The 25287-nt window shown below is 35.9% G+C and overlaps 1 protein-coding gene across 6 annotated transcripts in view; it reads right to left on the reverse strand.

Annotated features, from left to right (window-relative positions):
* Positions 1-4144: 4144 nt before the first annotated feature.
* The window catches only part of LOC108514641 (epithelial chloride channel protein-like), a 41686-nt gene continuing 20543 nt past the window's right edge, over positions 4145-25287 (reverse strand). For all 6 annotated transcript variants that reach the window (XM_017851043.1, XM_017851051.1, XM_017851057.1 and 3 more), the window contains exons 5-15: positions 24616-24724; positions 22482-22662; positions 18762-18989; positions 17057-17281; positions 13222-13399; positions 11954-12054; positions 11387-11611; positions 10824-11094; positions 10102-10266; positions 9020-9259; positions 4145-5009 (exon numbers count right to left, since the gene is read on the reverse strand). In XM_017851043.1, coding sequence (XP_017706532.1) covers positions 4669-5009; positions 9020-9259; positions 10102-10266; positions 10824-11094; positions 11387-11611; positions 11954-12054; positions 13222-13399; positions 17057-17281; positions 18762-18989; positions 22482-22662; positions 24616-24724 — 2264 coding nt within the window. In that variant the 3' untranslated portion in view covers positions 4145-4668. The remainder of the gene's footprint in view (positions 5010-9019; positions 9260-10101; positions 10267-10823; positions 11095-11386; positions 11612-11953; positions 12055-13221; positions 13400-17056; positions 17282-18761; positions 18990-22481; positions 22663-24615; positions 24725-25287) is intronic.

The following is a 25287-nucleotide window of genomic DNA, read 5'->3' on the forward strand; positions in this document are numbered from 1 at the left end:
CTCTTGTAAGGCAGGCCTGGTGGTGACAAAATCTCTCAGCATTTGCTTGTTTGTAAAGGATTTTATTTCTTCTTCACTTGTGAAGCTTAGTTTGACTGGATATGAAATTCTGGGTTGAAAATTCTTTTCTTTAAGAATGTTGAATATTGGCCCCCACTCTCTTCTGGCTTGTAGAGTTTCTGCCAAGAGATCCACTGTTAGTCTGATGGACTTCCCTTTGTGGGTAGCCTGACTTTTCTCTCTGGCTGCCCTTAACATCTTTTCCTTCATTTCAACTTTGGTGAATCTGACAATTATGTGTCTTGGGGTTGCTCTTCTCGAGGAGTATCTTTGTGGCGTTCTCTATATTTCCTGAATTTGAATGTTGGCCTGCCTTGCTATGTTGGGGAAGTTCTCCTGGATAATATCCTGAGCAGTATTTTCCCACTTGGTTCCATTCTCCCTGTCACTTTCAGGTACACCAATCAAACGTAGATTTGGTCTCTTCACATAGTCCCATATTTCTTGGAGGCTTTATTCATTTCTTTTTACTCTTTTTTCTCTAAACTTTTTTCACTTTATTTCATTAATTTGGTCTTCAATCACTGATAATCTTTCTTCCACTTGATTGAATCAGCTAATGAAGCTTGTGCATGCATCACGTAGTTCTTGTGCCATGGTTTTCAGCTCCATCAGGTCATTTAAGGTCTTCTCTACACTGTTTATTCTAGTTAGTCATTCATCTAATCTTTTTTCAAGGTTTTTAGCTTTCTTGTGATGGGTTCGGACATCCTCCTTTAGCTCGGAGATGTTTGTTATTACTGACCTTCTGAAGCCTGCTTCTGTCAGCTTGTCAAAGTCATTCTCCATCCAGCTTTGTTCTGTTGTTGGCGAGGAGCTGCGATCCTTTGGAGGAGAAGAGGTCCTCTGGGTTTTAGAATTTTCAGCCTTTCTGCTCTGTTTTCTCCCCTTCTTTGTGGTTATTATCTACTTTTGGTCTTTGATACTGTTGACCTACTGATGGAGTTTTGGTGTGATGTCCTTTTTGTTGATGTTGATGCTATTCCTTTCTGTTTGTTAGTTTTCCTTCTAAGAGTTAGGTCCCTCAGCTGCAGGTCTGCTGGAGTTTGCTAGAGGTCCACTCCAGACCCTGTTTGCCTGGGTATCACCAGCGGAGGCTGTAGAACAGCAAATATTGCAGAACAGCAAATATTGCTGCCTGATCCTTCTTCTGGAAGCTTCATCCCAGAGGGTCACCTGCCTGTATGAGGTGTCAGTCATCCCCTACTGGTAGATGTCTCCCAGTTAGGCTACATGGGGGTCAGTGACCTACTTGAGAAGGCAGTCTGTCTGTTCTCAGAGCTCAAACACCATGGTGGGAGAACCACTGCTCTCTTCAGAGCTGTCAGACAGGGACATTTAAATCTGCAAAAGTTTCTGCTGCCTTTTGTACAGCTATGCCCTGCCCATGAGAGGTAGTGTCTACAGAGGCAGCAGGCCTTGCAGAGCTGCAGTGGGCTCTGCCCAGTTTGAGCTTCCCCAGCTGCTTTGTCTACCTACTCAAGCCTCACCAATGGTGGACACTCCTCTCCCTGCCAGGCTGCTGCCTCACAGGTTGATTTCAGACCTCTGTGCTAGCAGTGAGCAAGGCTCCATGGGAATGGGACCCGCTGAGCCAGGTGTGGGATAGAATCTCCTGGTGTGCCGTTTGCTAAGACCATTGGATAAGTGCAGTATGTGGCGGGGTGGTTGTCCTGATTTTCCAAGTACAGTCTGTCACTGCTTCTCTTGGCTAGGAAAGGGAAATCCCACAACCCCTTTCACTTCCTGGGTGAGGCAATGCCCACCCTGCTTTGGCTTGCCCTTCGTGGGCTGCACCCACTGTCCAACCAGTCCCAGTGAGATGAACCAGGTACCTCAGTTGGAAATGCAGAGGTCACTGCCTTCTGTGTTGATCACACTGGGAGCTGCAGACCGGAGCACTTCCTATTCGGCCATCTTGGAATAGAATAGGTCTTGGTCTTTTATTGTGCTTGTCTCCCTGGGCTGTGGCCTTCACAAATGCTTTTCTGCTTTTTTTTTTTTTTTTTAAACTTTTATTTTAGGTTCAGGGATGCATGTGCAGGTTTGTTATATAGGTAAATTGTGTGCCACAGGGTCTTGGTGTACAGATTATTTCATCGCCCAGGTAATAAATCTAGTACCATAGTACCTGTTAGGTAGTTTTCTGATCCTCACCATCCTCCCTCCCTCAAACCTTAAGTAGGCCCCAATGTCTGTTGTTCCCTTCTTAGTGTCCAGTTTTTTCCCCCTCTTTGATCAGATAGGAATGTTAGAGGGCTCTGGAGTTGAGTATCTTCCTCTGCCACAGGGAAGGCTAGGGGAGATTGGAGTTGGGTATTTCTCTTCTCTCAAGTTAGTTAGGCTCTTGTAAAACCTAAGTTAGTCAGACTCTGGTAAAACAGTTTCCCTTGAGGACAGGCTTTTGCTAAGAACAGGACACTTTGTGTGTATTTCGAAATCGTTACTCTCTCATGTTGAAAGTCTGAGGGGATTTTCTCTAATCTTCATTCTGAAAACTTCATGGGGTTCTTGGAAGAAAACTCAGGGAAGTGTGGAGGTCTCTCTAAGGCCTCTGAGAGTTTTTAATTCTCAGCCTCATTCACGCTTAGCCTCTGGCATGTCTTCTTTTACAGTTTGTGTTCCTACTGGTATTAGCTTCACTGACAGGTTTCTGCTCCTGGGTTTCTGCTCCTCGTAAGCTGTGATTCTGTATTTTTCTGTCTCTCCAATATTTTGTAGCAGGTTGCAGTGTGACTTCAACTTTCTGATGAATCTAAGAAGAATTCTTATTTTTCAGTTCAGCTTTTTTTTTCTTGTTGTGAGGATGGGAGTGACAACTTCAAAGCTCTGTATATATCAGACTAGTGCTATTGATTTTTAGTAAATTGATCTTGTATCTGGGAATTTTTCATAATTCTCTCATTTTAGTTATTTGTTGATTTTATTGGATTTCCATCTCACTTGTAAGTAATTACAATTTTGTATCTTTCTTTTGAATTATTGTATATTCTATTTTTTTATTGCATAGGAATCTTCCCTTATGAACTTCTAAAGCTCTATAAATTATTCAGTATAGTGACCATATGTTAAGAATAAGTTAACTATCTCCTGACTCTTTGAGGTTTTCATAATCAATAATTTTTTTTATTATTTACTGATGCTTAAGTGATTTATTTTCCTAGGACTTTAGAAGTCTCACCCTCTGATGTATGATTTTTCATCTCTACTTGAAAATTTAATGCCGTTTTATTTGTTTTAAAAGGTGAGGTTTTGACTTTAAGATTAAAATATCAGGTTAATAATTTTCATACGTTTCATTTTGACTGAAGAATGATGGTTGAATTATACTTTCCTGCATGTATTGAGATAATCATATAACTAAACAAAAACTGTTAATGTAGTAAATTACTTTAATTTTCTAGTATTAAATCACATTTGGGTTCCTGAGATAGATTCAACTTGGTCATGATATATTATTATTTTTCATATTTTTTTCTGGATTTGGTTTGCTAATAATTTATAATTTTTTTCTTGACTCTTCCAGATATATACAGTGTCTTCGTTTCAGATATTTAAAGAGTTTCAATAATCTTCTTGTCTGTAAACAGAGGATTTTCTACCAATGTGTTCGTCTCTCTCTTTCTCTCTAAGAAAACTCACCCCATTGCTATATTAAAAGCTCAATTTACCTTTTATTAGATAGTTTATACATTCTATTAATAGTTAACTTTCTGAAACTTTATGTGTTGATTCTCAACAACGTTATTAAGGGGTTAGTTTTCATTATATGAAGTCCTCATAATACCATGTGCACATGATACTTTGTGGTTTTTTTTAATGTAATGAAGTCAAATTTGGAATTTTTTTGAGGTTATGAAAATATTCATTAAGTTATTTAAAAATATTTATTGAATATCTACTATGTGTCAATTATTATTCTAAATGTTGAGGACACAGTAATAGGAAAAAGAAAAAATCCCTGTCTCAATCAAGCTTCTTGGTAATAGTCTTAGGACCTAATGATGGCATCAGCATAGAAATAACTTTATTGTGATGTTCCACAATTCATACAGAAAATGATTTTTGCTAGTAATTTCAGGCGTAGGGCTAAAATCACTTTTAATCAATGACAAAAAACAAATATACCACTTATAATCAATGATAAAAAATCAAATTTGACTTCCTTACTACTACTACTAGTCCTTTTCAATTATAGCTTATATAAACATGAGTATTCATTTGTAATAAAAAATGTGATGCAAATAAATCTATAAAATTATTTGCTGCTATGTATATATAAATATTTTTAAAATGGCTTGGATATATTTTGATGTCAGTATACCAAATGAATCTGTAGCACACTCTAAAAATGTTTCTTAAAATGCTTACAAGTACAAATATATATCTTTTCATATTAAAATTAATGAATGGATTATTCAAAGACAGGAAATGATATACTCATTTTGATTAACATTTAACAACTCAAGTAGTTTAATTAATTAGAAAACTTACAACTTTTTTATATTCACTTTTATATTATAATGAGCTTTATAATAGACAATAAGTATAGTAAATTAAATTCTAAATAAATGTTTACCAAGTGTGTATAACATTATAATTTCTAGTTTAAAATATGGATACAATTACAGCTAATCCAAAAATTGCCAAACTGATTGCAGAAATATTGGTACCCAGATCAGGAATGCTGGGTTCCTGTGGAGGAATAAAGTTAGTTGCTTGTGCAATGTTTGAAACCTCTGAGGTGACATTGGGTTCACGGATGGCTTGAATTGCAATATAGAATGTGGTACCATTCTCTATTTTAGAAGGTTCTGGTTTAAATTCAAAATTTTCTACTGAGCCAGCCTCCTTAGGTATCAGACCAGAAGTATTTATTAAAGCAGCTTTATCAAAATTTTCTTGGAGGTCCAGGACATGTTTGCTTATTCTTATCATGTAGCTGTCAGCTGGAAAACAAATAGATACTTCAGATATATTAAAATCACTAGGATCCCTTGCTGCCACCACACTGCCTTACATTTAGAAACCTATCAGAAAAGCATATTAGGTTTTAATTATGGAAATCCCATTAGCTCTTGTCTGGTTATTCCGTCTTTATTGTAAGGACAAATGTGTGAACAGTTTTTCTTAAAATGTAGAATTCTCTAATCCCAGGAAATTTTAATTCAAAATCATATGGTACTAAAAGTCAGAATCTAGATTCCTTTTAGGAAGAGAAATACAAGGAGTTGCATCTACTTTTATTTTAGAACAAGGAACATAATAGTATTCTAGGATAGTGAAGATATTCAGTACCCTATATCTGTGTCATTTCTTATTAAGTTAAAAGAGAAAGTAATAGGAGTAAGTAAAGGAGAAAGAGAGATGATAAATGGAGTGGGAAACAGGGATAAGGATAACCAGCAAAAGGAAGCAGAGAGACTAGAATGTGTACTAATTAAACACATGCTAAGCAGAAAGACAAACATTGCAAGTTCTCACTTATTTGTGGGATCTAAAAATCAAAACAATTAAACTCACAGACATACAGAGTAGAAGAATGGTTCCTAGAGGCTGGGAAGGGTAGTGGGGGACTGGGCAGGAGAAGTTGGGGATGGTTAATGCGTACAAAAAAATAGTTGGAAAGAATGAATAAGATCTGCTATTTGATAGCACAACAGAGTGACTATAGTCAATAGTCAATAATAACTTAATCATACATTTAAAAATAACTAAAGTAGTGTAGTTGGGTTGTTTGTAACATAAAGGATAAATGCTTGAGGGGATGGATACCCCATTCTCCATGATGTGATTATTTCACATTGCATGCCTGGATCAAAATCTCATGTACCCCATAAATATATACACCTACTACATACCCACAAAATTAAAATGTAAAATGTAAAATAAAAAATAAAAGTATGTATGTGCTAAGGACCTAGACAGACCTTGAGTAGCACCCTAATTTTACTTGCTAGCTGTGTAATAAAAATAAATGTATTTAAGCTTTCTTTTTTTTTTCTTTTCTTTTTTGAGACAGGGTCTTGCTCTGTCACTAGGCTGGAGTGCAGTGGCGCAATCTTGGCTCACTGCAACCTCCAGCTCCCTGGTTCAAGCAACTCTTCTGCCTCAGTCTCCTGAGTAGCTGGGATTACAGGCATGCACCACCACGCCCAGCTAATTTTTGTATATATATATATTTTTTCAGTAGAGAAGGGGTTTCACTATGTTGGCCAGGATGGTCTTGATCTCCTGACCTTGTGATCTGCCCACCTCAGCCTCCCAAAGTGCTGGGATTACAGACGTGAGCCACTGCACCCGGCCTTAAGCTTTCTTATCTCTAGTTTTTTATCTGTTAAAATAGAGATTCAGTTATTCAAATCATTCAACAAATATTTATTAAGTGCCTACTATTCTAGTGGTAAGAATTATAGATGATAATGCATGACTCATGTTTACTACAATTTAATAAATGATAAATTAATAAATGTTTGAAATGTTGGCTGTTATTTTATCAAGAAAGGAAAAGAAGATGCCAACATAAATATTTCTTTCTACACTGCTTTTCAATATCTACCATTCATGTAAAATATATTCTCACATTCTGAAATGTGATGAAAATAAAACACCAGGTGTTCTTTTTTGAAGTAAGGACTTTGTTTTAATTTTCCATTAAATATTGAAGGTATTTCAAGTGTGTGGTAAATAACTTTTAGTGTATTTTTAAAAAGAATTCAGGTCCTCTGCTTAATATTTACTTTCCTCTTAAATAGGCCTTATCAATCCATTCTATTATTCTTCACAAAAACCCTGTGTTCCACTTAGGTAGGTCTTCTCTCTCTCTCTCTCTCTCTCTCTCTCTCTCTCTCTCTCTCTCTTCTCTCCACCTATCTATTCCTTATTTTGATTAGAATATTCCATTGTGAAATTTTGCTTTCTTGACTTTGCTCATATAATTTTGTTCTTTCTCTCTCCAAAAGGGTTGTGCCTCCTTCTCCGTATGTATGCAAATTGTATTCACTCCTTAAGGTCCAACCAAGCCCAACTGCATGAAGTTCCATCCAAGTATTTCATTCACCCTGATGACTCTCTTCATGAACTTCTGTTTCATGGAATGGAGTTTTTCAGATACTTTAGTAGAGGTTCAACTTTTCATTCTGATTAGATCTTATTATTTTTGGGGGTAAAGACTGTTTTGTACTCTTCATATCACTCAGGGTACCTGGTCCTGTGTTGACATGTATTTGATCTCCTTAATTACTTGACCAACAATACAGTTGTTGACAACCAACATGATAAAATTAGAAAATCATAAAATATTAGAATTATATCTACTTGTTTTAGTAATTTTAGGTGATCTAATCTAATTTGTGTATTTGACAGGTGTGGAAATTGTGTCCCAGGTAATTTAAGTGCTTCATTTGGGTTTACATAGATGTTCATTTATTCTTTAAGAAACTGCTACTACCTTACTTTTGGAATATCTACAGGTAACATTTAACAGGTACCACAACCTCTTCCTATTCTTCCTAAGACAAGATTAGATGCCACCTATTTTAGGCATTTGTGATTATACATTACTGCTACTTTTAGTTCTTATAATCAGCATGAGGGATATTTATTATTAACCCAATCTTGAACTGAAAGTTTGGTTTTACTGAATTCACTATAGAACTAAATATTTGGTTAAGAAATTTCATTTGTGGCTTTTTCAGTGGCAATGGTATTTTCACTTTTTTTTTGATTCTGCCATATGTTTAAGGGTCATACCATGAGAAAATAAGGTATTTCAAAAGCTGTCATAAGATTTTCAACACTGAAATACAAAAGCTCTGTTTGTGCATATTCTATGTTTCCTCTGACTTTAGAATGATTTTCTTCTTGTATAATAATGATAAGAAATGCAGCTTTGAAAATGCTATATAGTGAGTGAAAGATTAAGAAGCATCTTTTCTTTTGAGCATGTACAATGAGGGGTTTATTGTAACCCAGGAGAAAGAGTACTGAACACTGGTGTTTTAGCACTAGCAATCTCTGAGGCATTATGTATACGTATATTGCATATTGCTTTCATTTTCCCAATCTTAAAGGGAAAATAGCAAGACTGGCATTATCCCATAAAAACCTACTAACTTACATAATACTGGAATATGGTAGGCATTCAATAAATACTGATTGAATTCAGTTAAATTTCAAGCAATGATAGAAGTAATTTAAACTTTTTGGAATGAGGGTCATTTATTATCAGGAACTTTGAATAAATGAGATCTTTTGACCTTGAACTTTATTCAAACTCCATGAACAAATCTTTCAAACTAGTGAATTTCTGTGCATATGAACATCTCTCTGTGGACACCTTCACTTCTCTTGGGTAACTACTCTCATTCTTCAACACTCAGGGATAGTCTTCTCTGGGAAGGCTTTATGATATACTCTGATTTTAGCCTCTAACTAGGGGTTTGTGGCCCATTTATGGGTTGCCACATGATTCTCTGTTTATAAAAGCATATGTCTTATTATACGTAATTATATGTTTACTTGTGTGTCTTTTGTACTTAATTGACTGTTAAGAGTATAGATCATTTCTTAGGAATCTAATAGGGTGAAAGCTCAACAGAAGGTTGATAAATGAATGAAACTGTGCAAGTACACAAATACTTAAAATTTGGGGGAAGATAATGCAACAGAAAGCTGTTAACTGTCCTCTTAAAGTAATTTCTAAGCTGCTTCAATTTCTGACAGACGGTTTGGCATAATAGAATCTGACATGACTGGGTTAGAATTGTAAATTACTAAATATAGAAAGAACTTGGTCCAATTAACTCTTACAGCTTTAGTTTTCACATCTGAAAATAAAAAATGGCCTTTGGTAGACAGTTCATGAATGTTATTTATAAACGAACATTAGAAAATTCTCAGCAAATGAAAGTCAATGGGATTTCTTTTAGTATATTTTAAAATGTAATGTCAAACTTACCTCTTCCTTTATCGAGGACCTTGCCAGGGGCAGTCCATGAAAGTTGAATACGATCTCCTTGAAACTTAGCATCCAGGTCTACAATTTTACCAGGTGGGAACACCTGAGAATGATTACCATTAGGCGGCACTACTGATATACTAAAGGACCCTCCAGAGGCGAGTCTGCTGAAGTCGTCTATTTGAGGTTCTGCCACATCTTCTTTGACTTCAGGTTTGGGTGGGTTCGGTATAATTTTTCCTACCAAGAAAAAATTTTGTAATATTTCATATTTTCATGTCTACTCTTTTTTTGTTTTTGTTTTTTGAGATGGAGTCTCCCCATCGCCCAGGCTGGCCGAAGTGCAGTGGTGCGATCTCGGCTTACTGCAACCCTCGCCTCCTGGGTTCAAGCAATTTTCCTGCCTCAGCCTCCCGAGTAGCAGGTACTACAGGCGTCCGCCACCACGCCTGGCTAATTTTTGTATTTTTAGTAGAGACGGGGTTTCGCCATGTAGGCCAGGCTGGTCTGAAACTCCTGACCTCAGGTGATCCACCCTCATCTGCCTCCCAAAGTGCTGGAATTACAGGTGTGAGCCATTGTGCCCAGCCGCCATGTCTATTCATAGTGCACGCTGATCTTGCAGCTGTAGAGGATTGATATTGATTGATAGCAAACTTTGAAAAAGTAATAGCTTTTATTGAGAAAAAGTTTGTTTATTGATATTTTAAAATTGATGAGGAAACATTATGCTATGTTAAAACTATCTTTCAACCTATCTGTCTCTACTACTTGACTGCAAATTCTTTGAGGAATAGGATTATGTTTTGTCTTTGTAGCTCTAGCACCTAGCACAGTGCTTGCAACATAGTAGATGCTCAGTAATTTTTTTTCAACTTAAATGAAATGAACTCAGGGGGATGTGAACCAAATATGTGGAAACATAGGTCTTTGCTAGGTCTACTAGTAACAGTATGGCTTTGAAACATACAAATGATTACAACGTTATATACTTGGGCTTTCTGTAGTACATTATATTTTCAATGTTTGCCATGTGCAATTTATCTAAACAGCTGGCACATTTCTATTTTAGTGCTACTTACCATTTTCAGCATAGCCCGGTATATACAGAGCTTTATTCTGTTGTTGACTTAGCCTAGCTGTGTTTTTTCTTGCCTGGGCATGCACTTTTAAACTGTATCTACCATTTCCATGGTAATCTGTAAAATACCTTGAGTAGATGCCATCATTCTTGACAGTATCAGCACCTTGATAATGAAATGTAAAAATTAGTCATCCAATAAAGTAAAAATGACAGTCATATCTGTTTATGAACACTGATAATGTTAGTAATTTGGGAGACAGTATGTAGCACAGTGTTTTAAGTACGTGAATTCTGGAATCAGACTATTTTGGTTGAAAGCTTGGGCCACTTGCTAACTCTGTGTTTTTGGAAAAGTCTAATTTATGGTAGGCATTCAATTAATATTAACTGTTACTATTATTTCATAAAAAATACTTATCAAAATAAGAAAACGCAACTGGAGAAAGCATATATGAAACACCGACATTAATGAAAATAGAGAAAAATTGTGCTCTTAAGTTCCATGGAAAAAGTAAAATTGTTCATAAAATTTAAAATGGCATATGTGCTATGTCTACGAGTTGTCAAGATGACTGAGAAAAAAGTTTTTAAAACATTAGGATTAAAATTCATTTACTTAAAAATGTGATTCATTAGAAAATACAGGAAATATTGACTTCTAGGTTATAGAACTATAGGAGGATTTTAAGTTTAGGGGAAGTTGATGCAGATTCGTATTACCTGCACCATTGTCCCAGAGCTCAAATGTTACTTGATGTCCGTCTTCATTTTCTATAATGGCTGTTACGTTGATTCCCAGAACAGGCAGAAACCCTTGACTGACTCGTGCATAAACAATCATTGGGCTAGGGTAACGAGCTGTATTTTGACTTATGTGAGCAGTTGCAATTACTGGGAGTGTGGTAGGGCTTCTTGCTCGAGTGGTCATTGTCACAGTTAGCAATTGAGATTTGGTATGATTATTTCGAAGGCTGTAAGTCCAAGTGCCTGTCTGAAATATTAAAAAATATATATACCTGAGAGCTTTGGTAATATTTTCCTACTTTTTGTTTGGAATACAAAATTATTTACAAATTTAAGCAGAATAATAATCATGATTTTTAATATTGAATTTCACAAACAGTATGAATATGAATCCCTAATTATTCCATTTGATTTCTTTATTACAGATGATCTGTCATCATTTTAATTGGCAATGTATAAGATGTTATTTATGTTATTTTCATCTTTTAAAAATAGAAATTGATTAAGAAAGCTTAGAGAACATAAAATAATAGACCTACCTCTGCAATACCTGGTATTCGAAGACGGACAGACCGAATATTTAGTTTATCTTCTTGGAAATCTGAGGTAGTATATTTTTTTCCTTTTGGATCTTGAAGAATTATTTCTGGCTTTTGAATTGTCCATGTGACAACAAAGAAAGTATCATTTCCAACTGTACTATCCACAGGCACTGTACCATTTATCCATTTCTTCCCTGGGATATTCAAGGTTTTACTTTCCAACTGTTGGATAAATACAAACAATAAACATATGAAATCCATTTGTTATCATAGTTAATGAAATTTCTGAGTTTAGTCAGTTTAGAGTAACTTTAAATTTGTTTTAAGATTTCAATTAGAATAAGAATTATTTTAAATAATTTTCCAAATAAAGAGAATAGAAAAATTCAAGAGAAAAAATGGCTTTAAGTGTTATGGAAAACCAAATTCAGTAAGGATGTTTTCTTCTGCATATCTGAAATATTTTGGGCAAAATAATTATTAGAGAAATAGGAGTTAATAATTAGGATAATATAAATTTATTACAACTGTGAGAAAGAAAATAATTTTTTTTATTACACTGACCTGAAGAGCCTGCTGAGAGATGTTGCCACTTCTAGATGAAATTCTGCTGAAAGCATCAATAAGGCCATTTATGTCCTTATGGGCATAAAAGCGATGTCCTCCTAAAATTGAATTTTATAGTGGAAAAGTCGTATTTGTTATTTTGCTCTCATCAATACATTTTAAAATCTATTTTAAAATTTTGTTTTAAACTTACAAAAGATGAACTTTCCAGCACTTTGTGAACTTTCAGTATATCAGTGTCCCCTATGTAATCCTACAATAATAACTAAAACCTTGCTCAAAATAAGAAAGATAAGTAAGATTAAAAGAAACTTTAAAGAATGGGCCAAATTGTATTGTCTTTACATCAATCAGTCATCAAATGTAAGTGCCCGCCGCATTGGTAAAACTGGTGTAAGCACTAAATAATGTTATAAAAATGAAATTTAAGATAGTTCTTCTGAACCGGCTGTTTATTTTCTAGTTGAGTCTAAGGCACACCAAAACAATTAGACAATTATAGTCTACAATAAAGTAAAAATTAAGTGAAGGAAATAAATAATGTAGAAATTAATGAAGAGAGAGATTACTTAGGTGTAAGAAGTTAGGAAAGAATAGATTGCAGAGGGCAAGAATTAACACAAGTGACTGCCACAAATACAACAATCAATATATATTTATTGAATTGATAAATGGCAGAACGATAAGCTGGAAGGTTATTGAAGTATCCCAGTCAAGGAATTGTAAGGGCTGGATTATAATGGCAGTGGTAGAAGGATTGTATAGAAAGGTGAAATACAGAACAGTTCCAAACTAAGATTTAGCAAGATTTGGTGAAGCAGGAATAGGGTAGTATGATGGAAGAGCTCTGAACTGATAATCAGGACTCTATGGCCTTTGGCAAATCATTTGCACTCTCTAGGTTTCCATTTCCTCATCTATAAAAGAGGATTGTCAAAATCCCTACTGTGTGATTCAGTAGTATTTTGGAATTAAGCAATAATTTTTGACTTCCAGTTGAGTAACCATAGAGAAATAAGTTCCTGTTTAGTAGCATTGGCAGAAAATGAGTGGGGAATGAAGACAGCAAATGTTAAATAACATCAGAAAAAAACTGGTGTATGAAGTGGAAGAAAAGGAAAAGAACTTAATCTGAAGGATGAAGAAGGGACAAAGATTAATTTTTAGGATACGAAATTTTTGAGCAGATTTATAGAGAAAGAGCCCCTGGAATGGGAGAGACTAGAAATTTATTTTTTTATTCAAACTATATTCCAAAAGTTTACTTGTCATATATGACAGGGTCTCCAGTTCTTTGTCAGCAGACGGCCCCAGAGCAATGGTGTGGATGATCGCACCACTTTGTTTTACCTCTTCAAAGCATAAGCTCATTTGTTTATCTTCCCCATCTGTTAGTAATATGATTTCAGAACCCGAAGTACTCTGATTACTCTGGGAAATTGCCTGATAATGAAAAAGCCAGGTTATTAATTGTAGAATGTCATATCTATCTATCTACTTATCTATTTTTTTTGAGATGGAGTTTCGCTCTTGTTACCCATGCTGGAGTGTAATGGTGCAGTCTCGGCTCACTGTAACCTCCACCTCCCGGCTTCAAGTGATTCTCCTGCCTCAGCCTCCCAAGTAGCTGGGATTACAGGCGCCCACCATCATGCCTGGCTAATTTTTATATTTTTGTAGATATGGGGTTTCACCATGTTGGCCAGGCTGGCCTCGAACTCCTGACCTCAGGTGATCTGCCTGCCTGCCTTGGCCTCCCAAAGTGCTGGGTTTACAGGCATGAGCCACTGTGCCTGGCCCATATCTTAATATATTTAAAATAAGAATAAACCTGTTCTTCTAGTCCTTGCATCAGAGTAAGCAAAAGGAAACTCGGCGAAGTCATTTCAGTCTGAGTTGGCATATGGAAATGAGTGTAATTTATAGTGGTCTTGTAAGTTTTCAAAGCTAGAGTGTCAATACTTCTTCTAATCCTCTCAAATATACTCTTGCTACCAAAGAGAGGAAAAATAAGCACTTAGAGCAATGCCTGACACACAGTAAGTATTCACTGAATATTAGCTATTATTGTTGTCAGTATTATCTAAGAGGTAGGTGGGGTGGAGGCAAGTGACTCAGGGAGTTCTAAAAGACTGCAGACTGGATATTATTTGGAAAGTCATGACCAAAGGTGGGTGTGCAAATTTAAACAGTGTAATATGTGCTTTAAAAACACATTTTATTTGATCACTTCTGAAGAATCTCAGGATTCCCTGGACAAAAAAACTTTGACCTACCACAAAGAAGAAAGTTCCTAATTTTGTCAATTATTACAAATGTATTTTTTTTTATTTTCATCTTTTCCTAAGTCCTACCAAGAGATTTGGCGTTAGATACCTTGAGAGTAAATTCCAGCTCTGCCATTTGCCAAATAGAATAGCTAGTGTTTAGTTTTTCTCAAGACTTTATAGTAAAGTATATACATGTATATTATATAGTACATACATGTATGTAAGGGTTATATACATTTATAGCAGAGTTTTATACATAGATTAGTGTAATGATTAAGTTTATGGACTTTGGGGTCAGAAAGACTAGGTTTTGAATCTTATATCTGCCAATTTTTGACTATATGATACTAAGATTTAATTACTGTGCACTTCAGTTTTCTTATCTGCAAAACGGGCATACTAATATTACTCAACTTACAGAGTAATGGTAAGGGTAAAATAAGACCATGCATTTACAGCCCTTAGCATAGGCAATAACATATAATATGATCAGTAAATATTAGCTATTATGCTATTATTGTTAGAATTTTGTAAGTAAAATGCTTATGTATTGATTGGTTTTATTATATAAGTAATTAAGAGCTGTTTATAGCTCTGAATGTGATTTGACACCATCTATTCAGTGATAGACTTTGTGGTCAAGGTATCATAAGATATATATCAAGACCGGGCACAGTGGCTCATCCCTGTAATCCTAGCACTTTGGGAGGCTGAGGCAGGTGGATCACCTGAGGTCAGGAGTTTGAGACCAGCCTGGCCAACATGATGAAATCCCATCTCTACTAAAAATACAAAAAATTAGCTGGGCGTGGTGGCGGGTGCTTGTAATCCCAGCTACTCAGGAGGCTGATGCAGGAGAATTACTTGAACCTGGGAGGCGGAGGTTGCAGTGAGCTGAGCTCATGCTACTGCACTCCAGCCTGGGCAACAAGAGTGAAATTCCATCTCAGAAAAAAAAAAAGATATATATCAAAATATATTTTAAAAAATACATGAACCAATATGTGTAAACATTCTAACATATTCCCAATTTACAGTGCTTGTCATATTTTAGAAGTGAATAGACATATATAGTAATAATTATTATAATAATAAACCTTTCTTAAGGATTTATGTATCTTACATAATGCCTGCAATTAAATGAGATAGGTACTATTATAATCCACATTATCTTGGTTGAGGAAGCAGATGTTCTGTGTTGAGTTACTTACTCAAGATCATTTAGCTAATAAATATTAGAGCCAAGATCCCACATTTGTCTACATCCAGGTCCTGCCTTCTTAAACTAACACATTTAATCACAAATAGACACAATGAAGAAAGTTGAGATGTAGTATTAATCAATAGCCTGGATAAGACTAGCAATCTCCATTTTGAGACAAGGAGAGGTCAGTGAAGGAAGTAGTTTTCTATTTTTGTGACTTAAAGCATGACAATAAATAGGCTTAAATGAAAGTTAGGTTGGGAGCAATTCAAATGAGTACTGGAGGCAATTGGGTATAGTGCTCCAAGAGTGCTCCCAAATTTTTGAATTCACCATTTTAATTACATTAAACTTCAATCTATGTTTGTTAGGTTAGGTACTATACTGGTTACGGAGCTACCTCTATCTTTGTGATCTTTCCTTTCTTTCCTTCCTTTTTTTCCTTCGTTTCTTTCCTTCCTTTCTTCCCTTCCTTTCTTCTTTCTTCCCTTCCTTTCTTCTCTTCCCTTCCCTTCCCTTTCCTTTCCTTTCCTTTCCTTCTTTCTTTCGACAGGGTCTCGTTCTGTTGGCCAGGTTGGAGTGCAGTGACATGATCATGGCTCATTGCAATCTCTGCCTCTAGAGCTCAAGCAATCCTCCCACCTCAGTCCCCCAAGTAGCGGGGGCTACAGGCGCACACCACCATGCCTAACTGGTTTTTTAAATTTTTTGTAGGGGCAAGGTTTCCCCATGTTGGCCAAGCTGGTCTCCTACTCCTGAGCTCAAGCAATCTGCCTGCCTCAAACTCCCGAAGTGCTGGGATTCAGGGGGACCCATCATGTCCAGCTTATTTTGTGATGTTTTAATTTTAAACAATTTTAATGTATTTCTTATTTTTATTTTTTTTGAGACAGAGTTGTGTTCTGTTGCCCAGACTGGAGCGCAACGGCACAAGCTCGGCTCGCTGCAACCTCTGCCTCCTGGGTTCAAGTGATTCTCCTGCCTCAGCCTCCACAGTAGCTGGGATTACAGGCCTGCACCACCACGCCCGACTAATTTTTGTTTTTTAGTAGAGACGGGGTTTCACCATGTTGGTCAGGCTGGTCTCGAACTCCTGACCTTGAGTGATCCACCCGCCTCGGCCTCCTAAAGTGCTAGGATTACAGGCATGAGCCACCGCGCCCAGCCTCTTTGTGATTTTTAAATGTCAATTTAACTTGATAAACTGGGTCTTTCTTTATCCATCATATGGAAATGTTACTAATTTCCCTTTTCCATAATCCCCTCAGTGGCATTTTTTTCTGCTCCTTGAAACTCAGACTGTGGGAGTATTAGAGAAATGGGGAGCTCTCCAATAAAATCATGATTGTGTGCACACTGAAATTTTCCCCACTTACTTAACCACTCTGCAGTGCAACTTAGCACCTCAGGAGTATGTCATTGGAATAGCCACCCTCAGAGAGGGTCTGGCTGTAAACAGATACTAGGAGAAGCTATTTTTTTCTTCTCATAAATGATTTACCTTGATCAGATCATAATAGTATTAATTGAGGGGCCCATGAATGCTTGTCCTTTGTTCAAAGGTAATTGGAGAAAATTAAAAACGATAGTAAATGGCAAATGATATTTTAAAATATTTTATTTTACCTGAAATCCTGCTTTGAGTCCCCCACAAATTGAAGTGCCGCCATTAGCTTCTTGAGGCAGGTTTGCAGTGATCTTTTGGTAAGTGTTCTCATCAATTATTTTTGTGAGATTATTTTGGATTTTAGCAAAACTGTCAAATGTGACCATCCCAACCAAGGATCCCTTTTCAATAATTTGAATCAAGTACAGTTCTGCTGCTTGATTCATTCGAAAGAGACGGTCTTCCTGTAAGAAAAAGGTGTGAATAGCTCACAAGACTCTCCAAATCTTGATGGATTAATGAACGACAAATCATTTATAGACCATAGATCATGATAATAATTGATTGGTTGTATTTTAAAATTTAGCTTCTTCATTTTGTTTAAAATTTAAAGAAAATCTTAAAATTCAGTTATATTTGAAAAAGCCTTAAAAATCGATACCTTTGGCCGGGCGCGGTGGCTCAAGCCTGTAATCCCAGCACTTTGAGAGGCCGAGACGGGCGGATCACGAGGTCAGGAGATCGAGACCATCCTGGCTAACACGGTGAAACCCTGTCTCTACTAAAAATACAAACAATTAGCCGGGCGAGGTGGCGGCGCCTGTAGTCCCAGCTACTCGGGAGGCTGAGGCAGGAGAATGGCGTGAACCCGGGAGGCGGAGTTTGCAGTGAGCTGAGATCCGGCCACTGCACTCCAGCCTGGGCGACAGAGCGAGACTCCGTCTCAAGAAAAAAAAAAAAAAAAAAATCGATACCTTTTTATTTAATGGTTTTACGCTGAGGAATTTCCCCTAAAGAAATAATTTTAAAAATGCATACAAAGATGCTCATTTTAATAATGGCAAGTGTAAATCTCCCAACTGTCCAACAACAGGGGATTGCTTGCCTAATTATAGTGTGGGCATGTTATACAAGCATTAAAAATTATGTCATGGAATCTTTTTTTTATGGGGAGTATTGAAAGATATTAATTTAGTAAAAAAATCAGATTATAAAACCATTATATAAAATCAATAACTCACCTTTTTGAGAGAGGGAAAGCAAAATACAATTATGGGGCAAAAGAAAAAGACTGAAGTATCATATTTTCAATGATAGAATTATGGTTGATGATTTTCATTTTGCTTGCTGGCTTTAAAAAAATTAATTTTTCTAGTTAGACTAAAGAGTTTAAGGAATAAGAAAATGATTCATAATCCAATACCCTAAATATAAACAACTTTTTTTTTTTTTTTTGAGATGGAGTCTTGCTCTGTCACCCAGGCTGGAGTGCCGTGGTGCAATATTGGCTCACTGCAACCTCCGCCTCCAAGGTTCAAGCCATTCTCCTGCCTCAACCTCCCAAGTAGCGGGGATTACAAACATGTGTCACCACTCCCAGCTAATTTTTGTATTTTTAGTAGAGACAGGGTTTCACCATGTTGGCCAGGCTTGTCTCGAACTCCTGACCTCAGGTGATCCACCAGCCTTGGCCTCCCAAAGTGCTGGGATTACAGGTGTGAGCCACTGCACCCAGCCTACATTTTTCTGTTGGCATATTGTCTTCTAGTACTTATCTATATAAAATTATGTGCTAAAATTTATTAGAACATAAATACATATGTATATTTGTTACTAGAACTGAACCTAAGATTATATTTCCGTCAGCTTAAATACTTAATACTTATATTTCTAGTAGCTTAAATACTTAAATAATTTTAGACAGTTAACCAAAAACTATCTTACTCTATACATGCTTCCAGATTTATCAAGTACCAAACAGACTACACGCTGTTTGGACTTGAGCAATGAAAATGTAGGACGAGGTGGTGAATTTATTTCTGTCATGGGAGATAAATGCTGAAAATCTTCAGAGCTCGTGATTACATCCCATGTGCTTCTGTGATTGCACATTTTGTTCTGTAGGTTTGGAGCTTCTTTATTGTGTGTTTTTTCAGTACAAAACTCAGTCACCTGGAAAAAAAATCAATTAGAAGACAAGATTACAATAACTTGTGAGGCATCAAATATGTAGTTATCTGTCATACATATCCTCCACAGATTTTATCTCCTGTTAAAAACTACTTTATAATCTAACATTCTGACATCCATTTGCATACTTGAATGGAACAGAAGCAAGGTAAAGCTATCAATATGTACTGGTAAAGATTTTTGGTGATTCTTTTGGCTATAGATAGAAACATCAGTGGGGATTGTGGCAGCTGGCACGACTGCTTATGTTAACTTTTTACTTTCCCTTCTAAACTTTGGGGGAGCTCAAGCCTTGAATTAAGTTTGAGGAAAAAGGGGCAGGGCTTGTGATAATTTCTAGCTACCTCCTAAAAATGGTATAGAGAAAATGGCCTTCTTTAATTGTCTAGGTATGTTCCATATCATCATAGTTGATCAAAAAACTTGAGGACAGCTATTCTACAACCCGGATCACTACTGGCACTGGCAAATTTTGACATAAAGTAATACTCCTGAAAAAGGAATGAAAGTATAGGGAGAAAATGAGGAAATGTAATTATTTGTCTTTTAGAGGCAAGGATGAATTGTATCCAGTAATTCTGCCAATGAATATTTCATTACTATAGAATCTGTGAAAATGTTTTAAGTATTGAAAACGTAGTAACTTGGAAAAATGTGGTCTCCAAGAAGGAATTCATCTTGCTACTGCAAGATGAGCCTCAGCTTACAGGAAATATTTTTAGTAGTGTCATTTCATTATTTTAATGCCCTCCCAATGTAAAATATCCAGATGTAAGCTCAGAATTAGAAGAACTAAATTATTGCATTTGAATACCTTTTATCTAAGTTTTATGAGTTTGTTTGTTTGGTTTCTGATATGGCTGATACATTTCCCAAATGGAGTTATATTGGATGGGAGAAAAATGTAGTTTGCAATCAAAGCAGTGATTCATAACCAAGTCTTGCTGGTATGAAATGCCTATCAAACCTGGTTCCTCTTTCCCCTACCACTGCCAGTGCCTCTATTTGGGCCTCTTACCTAACTGTTGCCATGGCCTTCCAACTGGTCTCCCTTGCCTCCACTATCAGCTCACTCTATCTCATCCTTTACAATTAGTAGGATTACCTTCCTGAAATAATTAAACTTATCACATCACCAGTCTAAAACTGAGAGGATAAAACTCAAACACCTTAGCTCTGTATGTCCCCATTTTTTGTTTCAACCTCATTTCCTGCCTCTTACTTACCACGTATTCTTTGCTTCTACCATACTGGATTTCTTTATATCCTTAAAATATGTCAGAAACTTTCATTAGGGTCTTTGCTAACCCAAATGGTAATTTCGTGCAAATCAGAAAAAGCACCATTTTCTCAAGTTCTTTTACTGTTATCTGCCAGAAAATTGTTCTAATAAACATTAAAATCTTAACGACCATGATGCAAATAATTTAGGCAATGCTGAACTTCCAGAATCATGAACAGCATCCCTGCCTTACTCCACTCTTTGCTTTTGTAAATCTGTTTCTTTGTATAGAAAACTCTTCCCCTTCTCACTTTGGCAAATGCATACTCACTTTTCTCAAATTCCAGCTCAAAACTCACTCTTCCGAAACTGTTTTCTGACTTCCAGTTGGCAATGGTTACTGCTTCATAACACTTGGGTCATATCTCTATGTGTCTTCCCACTTAATAATATATACTTATTTTATCATGTCTTTTTCTCTCTAAACTGAGTTTCTCAAGAACAGTCATCTTTAATTATATCTGTGTTCCCAGTTCTTAATGCAGTAAATACTAGGCATGAAGTAAGAATCATAAATAATAAGGAAACAAAATCATGGAGTTGACTATTCAACATATTAGATCATATCTTTCCTAGCTCTGAATTCATGCCCTCAGTACAGATACTATGCAATATATTTATGTTATGATAATTAGAAATTAGTGTTATTCTGGAAATGTAACCATTTTATCTCTTGGCCATGTCTTGTATAATTAGTTGCCCTCCGTATTTCAGCTCCACAATCTTCTTCATTATTATTTATGTACCATGTAGGCAGTGTGAGTTATCTCCTGATAGTCAAATGCTTTTGGAATTTATAGTATGGATCAGGCAGTACATACAGTATTGTAGTTATCCTCTTCTGTCACATGATTTGATATCTATTTGTATGCGTTGCTCCAGATTTAGCAGATAAAAGGGAACGTTCCTGACTCGTGTCAAATGTAGTCAAGCCTTTTATCATTAATGCCCAAAGGTCCAAAGGAATTTTAAATTTTATCAGAGATACTAGGCCTTTACAAACTTCTGTCTATAGAACTGTTTTGGTATTGGTATATGAAAACACCAATCACTACCAACAAATACAGAGGTTTATAAAGGTATATGGCATATACCTGTGAAAATTTGGTATGTAAAAATTTGCTTCTTTGAAGTAAGTTAGTACCACTATTTAGAGGTAGTGTACTTGTGTTTTGATTTGTTGTTTTTGATAAGTTTCATATATTTCATATTTTAAAATATTTTATATGTTTAGAAATGTTCATTAGGTAAGTACAATATGTTTGGATTAATTAAGATTAGGCTTATCCACGGGAAGAAACAATTGGTTATTTTCAAATATTTAACACATTTTAAAAGTTAAAAATTTAAAGTTTATATTGCATTCAACTTGTGCTAAACACTATGATAATACTTTACATTAGCTCTTGTAAACCCAACATGAATGACTATGTGAAGTAGGTATTATAATTCCTATATAAAAGATAAGAGAACTAAATCTCAGATTTAGCAGTTTGCCCACAGTGGACATAGCTTTAAAATGACAGACTGGGTTTCGATATCAGCTCTATCTGACTCCAAGACTCCAAGGTACCTATTCTTATGCACTAAGCTTTACATATTTGAACCAGATATTTCAGGTCAAACGTTAGTTTTCAACTTTTTTGTGGTGTGTTATTATTTAATTGGTTAGACACATTGGTAATTGTGATTTTTTTTTTCTTAAGTCTGTTCAGTGGAGGAAGAGCCCTATGTATTTTCACAATACCACTTTGCAATAGCTTGGCATGCTTTAGTGTGAAGGTAATGGAAAATCTAAAATGTCAACCCTTTTCAAAGCTACATTATAAATTACTTTAGAAAAGTAGTATGGCTAACACTTAGAAAACAAGTTAAAAGTAAGATTGTAACTCTATACAGAAGTCCACAGAAATCAATGAGGGAAGAGATGTATTCTAAGAATTTATTGTGTGACTCCAGTGAGAAGGCTACAGTGCTACATTTGAATAAAAGAAATAGGTTAATAAGAAAAGATAGGGTAGTTTCCAGAGACACTCTGATATATGCTAGAGAAAATGACCTCTAATTAATTGCCTGAGTAATTTTCTGCCTTTCTATTGGTACCCATAATTTCACAGTAGAAAATCCAGCTTCTCTAATTAATTTTTTTTCTCCCACGGATTCCTTTGAGAGACTGGAAAAAAGGTACTTACAGAATCAAGATTTTGCATAAACATAATGGATTCCTTGGCAGTCTGGGATCTGTTTGGGATAAATGTACATTTTGCTTCATACAGCCCCGTCTTTGGGTTACGTCTGCATGGTCGTTCTATACAGCTGCCGCCCTTGCATTCGTGCAAAACCATGTTAACACCAGTAATATGAGTGGAACATCTATGAGGAAAGAATTAGATTACATATGTATATGAAGACTTGGCAAATCATGAATGAAGACCAACATCCTAAAATTTTTCCTTCAGTGACAACTGCCATGGATCATGTACTAAACATGACATTTTGACAGAAATAGGCACAATATTCTACCTCAATTTGTGATCAATTTCAATAGAAACAATGTTGTCAGTTCATACTTATTAAACATGCATTGGTCATTGTGATCAATAAATCTATTATCCTTGTGACTTTGAGCTAAAGATGATAATTCCTAATCAGAGGGATGTTGGAAAGATTAGATGAGTTAAAAGGTACAGCAGAATTGCTTATTAAGAGGAAAGGGAAAGTCAATATTATGCTTAAAATCCTTTTCAATTTCCATATGTGGTATTCACAGTTTTGTGTTTATAGCATTTTGTAATCTATATTTTGAGAACCACTTCACTAAACTGGTGGAAGAAATAAAACTAAACCCTGCATGAAAAGGCTTATGCCTTCAAGCCATTTGGTCCTTGTGGTAAAAATAATTGTCCAGTCCCTGGCAGGGAATAGGGGGCAGGGTACAGGGACAGGATTCTAAAGTTTCTGTTTATATGCAGGATATCCTACCATTCTGTGTTAATGTTAAACTTCATGACATTAATCAATTTTAATGAATTTGTACTGCAAGAATTTAGGGACATGGTGAATCATATTTCCCAGAGGGTTAGTTCTTGAGTAAGCCTGAAAATTAAACTTACATATGATGAGACTTCACTGCTTGAAAGTGCCTGACACACAGTAGGAGCTCAATAAATGTTTTAGATACTTCTTTTTACTAATGTATCTATTTTTATGACTGATTATAAGGAAACTCATTTATTTTTCATGAATTTATAAAAAATTTGTTGTTTGATACATTCTCTGTTTAGCTTTTACTTTACACCAGGTCCAAGACCAGAGGATTAAAAAAATGCGCAGTTCTTAAGAATGTTAAAGTCTAATGGGGAGAATAAAATTGTATAGACAATTACTGCCCAGCCACATATGTGTGAGAGAAGCCCATACATGCTGTGGGAGCATTCTTAAGGGAATTTAATCCCAAACGGAGGGAGAGGAAAGACATTTAAGTAAGAAATATTTAAATGGAATCTTAAAGGATGAACAGACATTATTTGAGTAAGTGAGGAGTTGTGTGGGATGAGGTTGAAAGAAATGAGTGTCCTGCACTGAGAGGAGCCCAGTCTGTGTGAAAAACTGCAGGCAGCTCAGTGGAGATCAAATGAACAACACATTGGAGATGACGAGAGGCATTTTTCCATTACCCCTCTTTCCTCGAATACATTTTTCATCACAAAGACTTATTTCCTATTACATTAACTTCCATTGTTCTTCAATATTCTTTAAATACTCTATGTGCTTGATATTTTAACTAAGTTTAAACATCTCATCTATTTGTAATAGTGCCTGCAGCACTTAGAGTTATATTTTTAAAAAATCAACTTACTACCTTATCCTTATGAAAAGTACTTTTTCTTTAAGATCAAGATTAAATGAAAAGTATAATACGATATTTACAAAGAAGCTCTAGCAGCCTAACTGATTTCAGTGAAACAGATTTACCTTAAAAAGTGATGAATCAAGTGTAGCAAAAGAGTGGGTAGGGTTGAATACCTATTCTCGGATATGTTGGGATTTAGGCTACAGCTTTTTCCTTTCTCCTCTGCCCATAACATGTTACAGCACAGTCCCTGTGAATACTGAAATTATTTCCTGTTTTTGATTCATCTTGATGCCAAGGTGGAGTCTCTAGAATTAATTGGTGGCATACATGATGGGGCAGGTTGGATATTGCAATGAACTGTTTGAACATTCTCAGGTAGTTACCTGAGATAGTCTTTGTTTGCTAGCATAGAAAATTAAAGAGTCATAAGTAAGACATTTTGAAAACAGGTTTGCTCAATACAATGATACCTTGTTGCTTCAATAGTGTTTCTTCTGGAAATATAGAATGGTTGGTCCACATTATACTCATCAAATACTCCCCACCGGAGATGGGCCCACTCATGGACAAATACTCTACCTGTGAGAGAATACTGCCAGTTATACATTTATAGTTACAATATTTTAAGACAGTTTCCTTATATTTATCTTAAACCTCTCCCCAACCTAATTGAATCAAGGTACTCCAGAAATTGATGCCTTTTATTAGGCCAAAAAAGTTGAAATGAGTTGGTGCCAATAAACGATGCATTTTGTTGTTAAACACACACACACATGCACACACAGACACACACACAAAGAAATATAATTAGGAACATAACTAGCATATTTTCAAGTAAAGGTATTATTTACTACCTATTTTTCTCTTCTTAGTTTTGTTTTCTTAAGCGATGGGATCTTGCTCTTGCTCTGTTGCCCAGACTAGAGTGCAGCGGCATGATCATAGCTCACTGCAGCCTCAAGCTCCTAGCCTCAAGTGATCCTCCTGTGTCAGCCTCTTAAGTAGCTGGGACTACAGGTATGCACTATCATGCCCGGCTAGTTTTTAAAATTTACTTTTAGTTTTTTAGAGACTGAAGGCTCACTCTGTTGTCCAGGCTGGTCTCTATCTCTTGGGTTCAAGTGATCCTCCCACCTCAGCCT

Source organism: Rhinopithecus bieti, unplaced genomic scaffold, assembly GCF_001698545.2.
Source record: "Rhinopithecus bieti isolate Rb0 unplaced genomic scaffold, ASM169854v2 scaffold_1467, whole genome shotgun sequence".
In the NCBI taxonomy this organism is placed as follows: domain Eukaryota; kingdom Metazoa; phylum Chordata; class Mammalia; order Primates; family Cercopithecidae; genus Rhinopithecus; species Rhinopithecus bieti.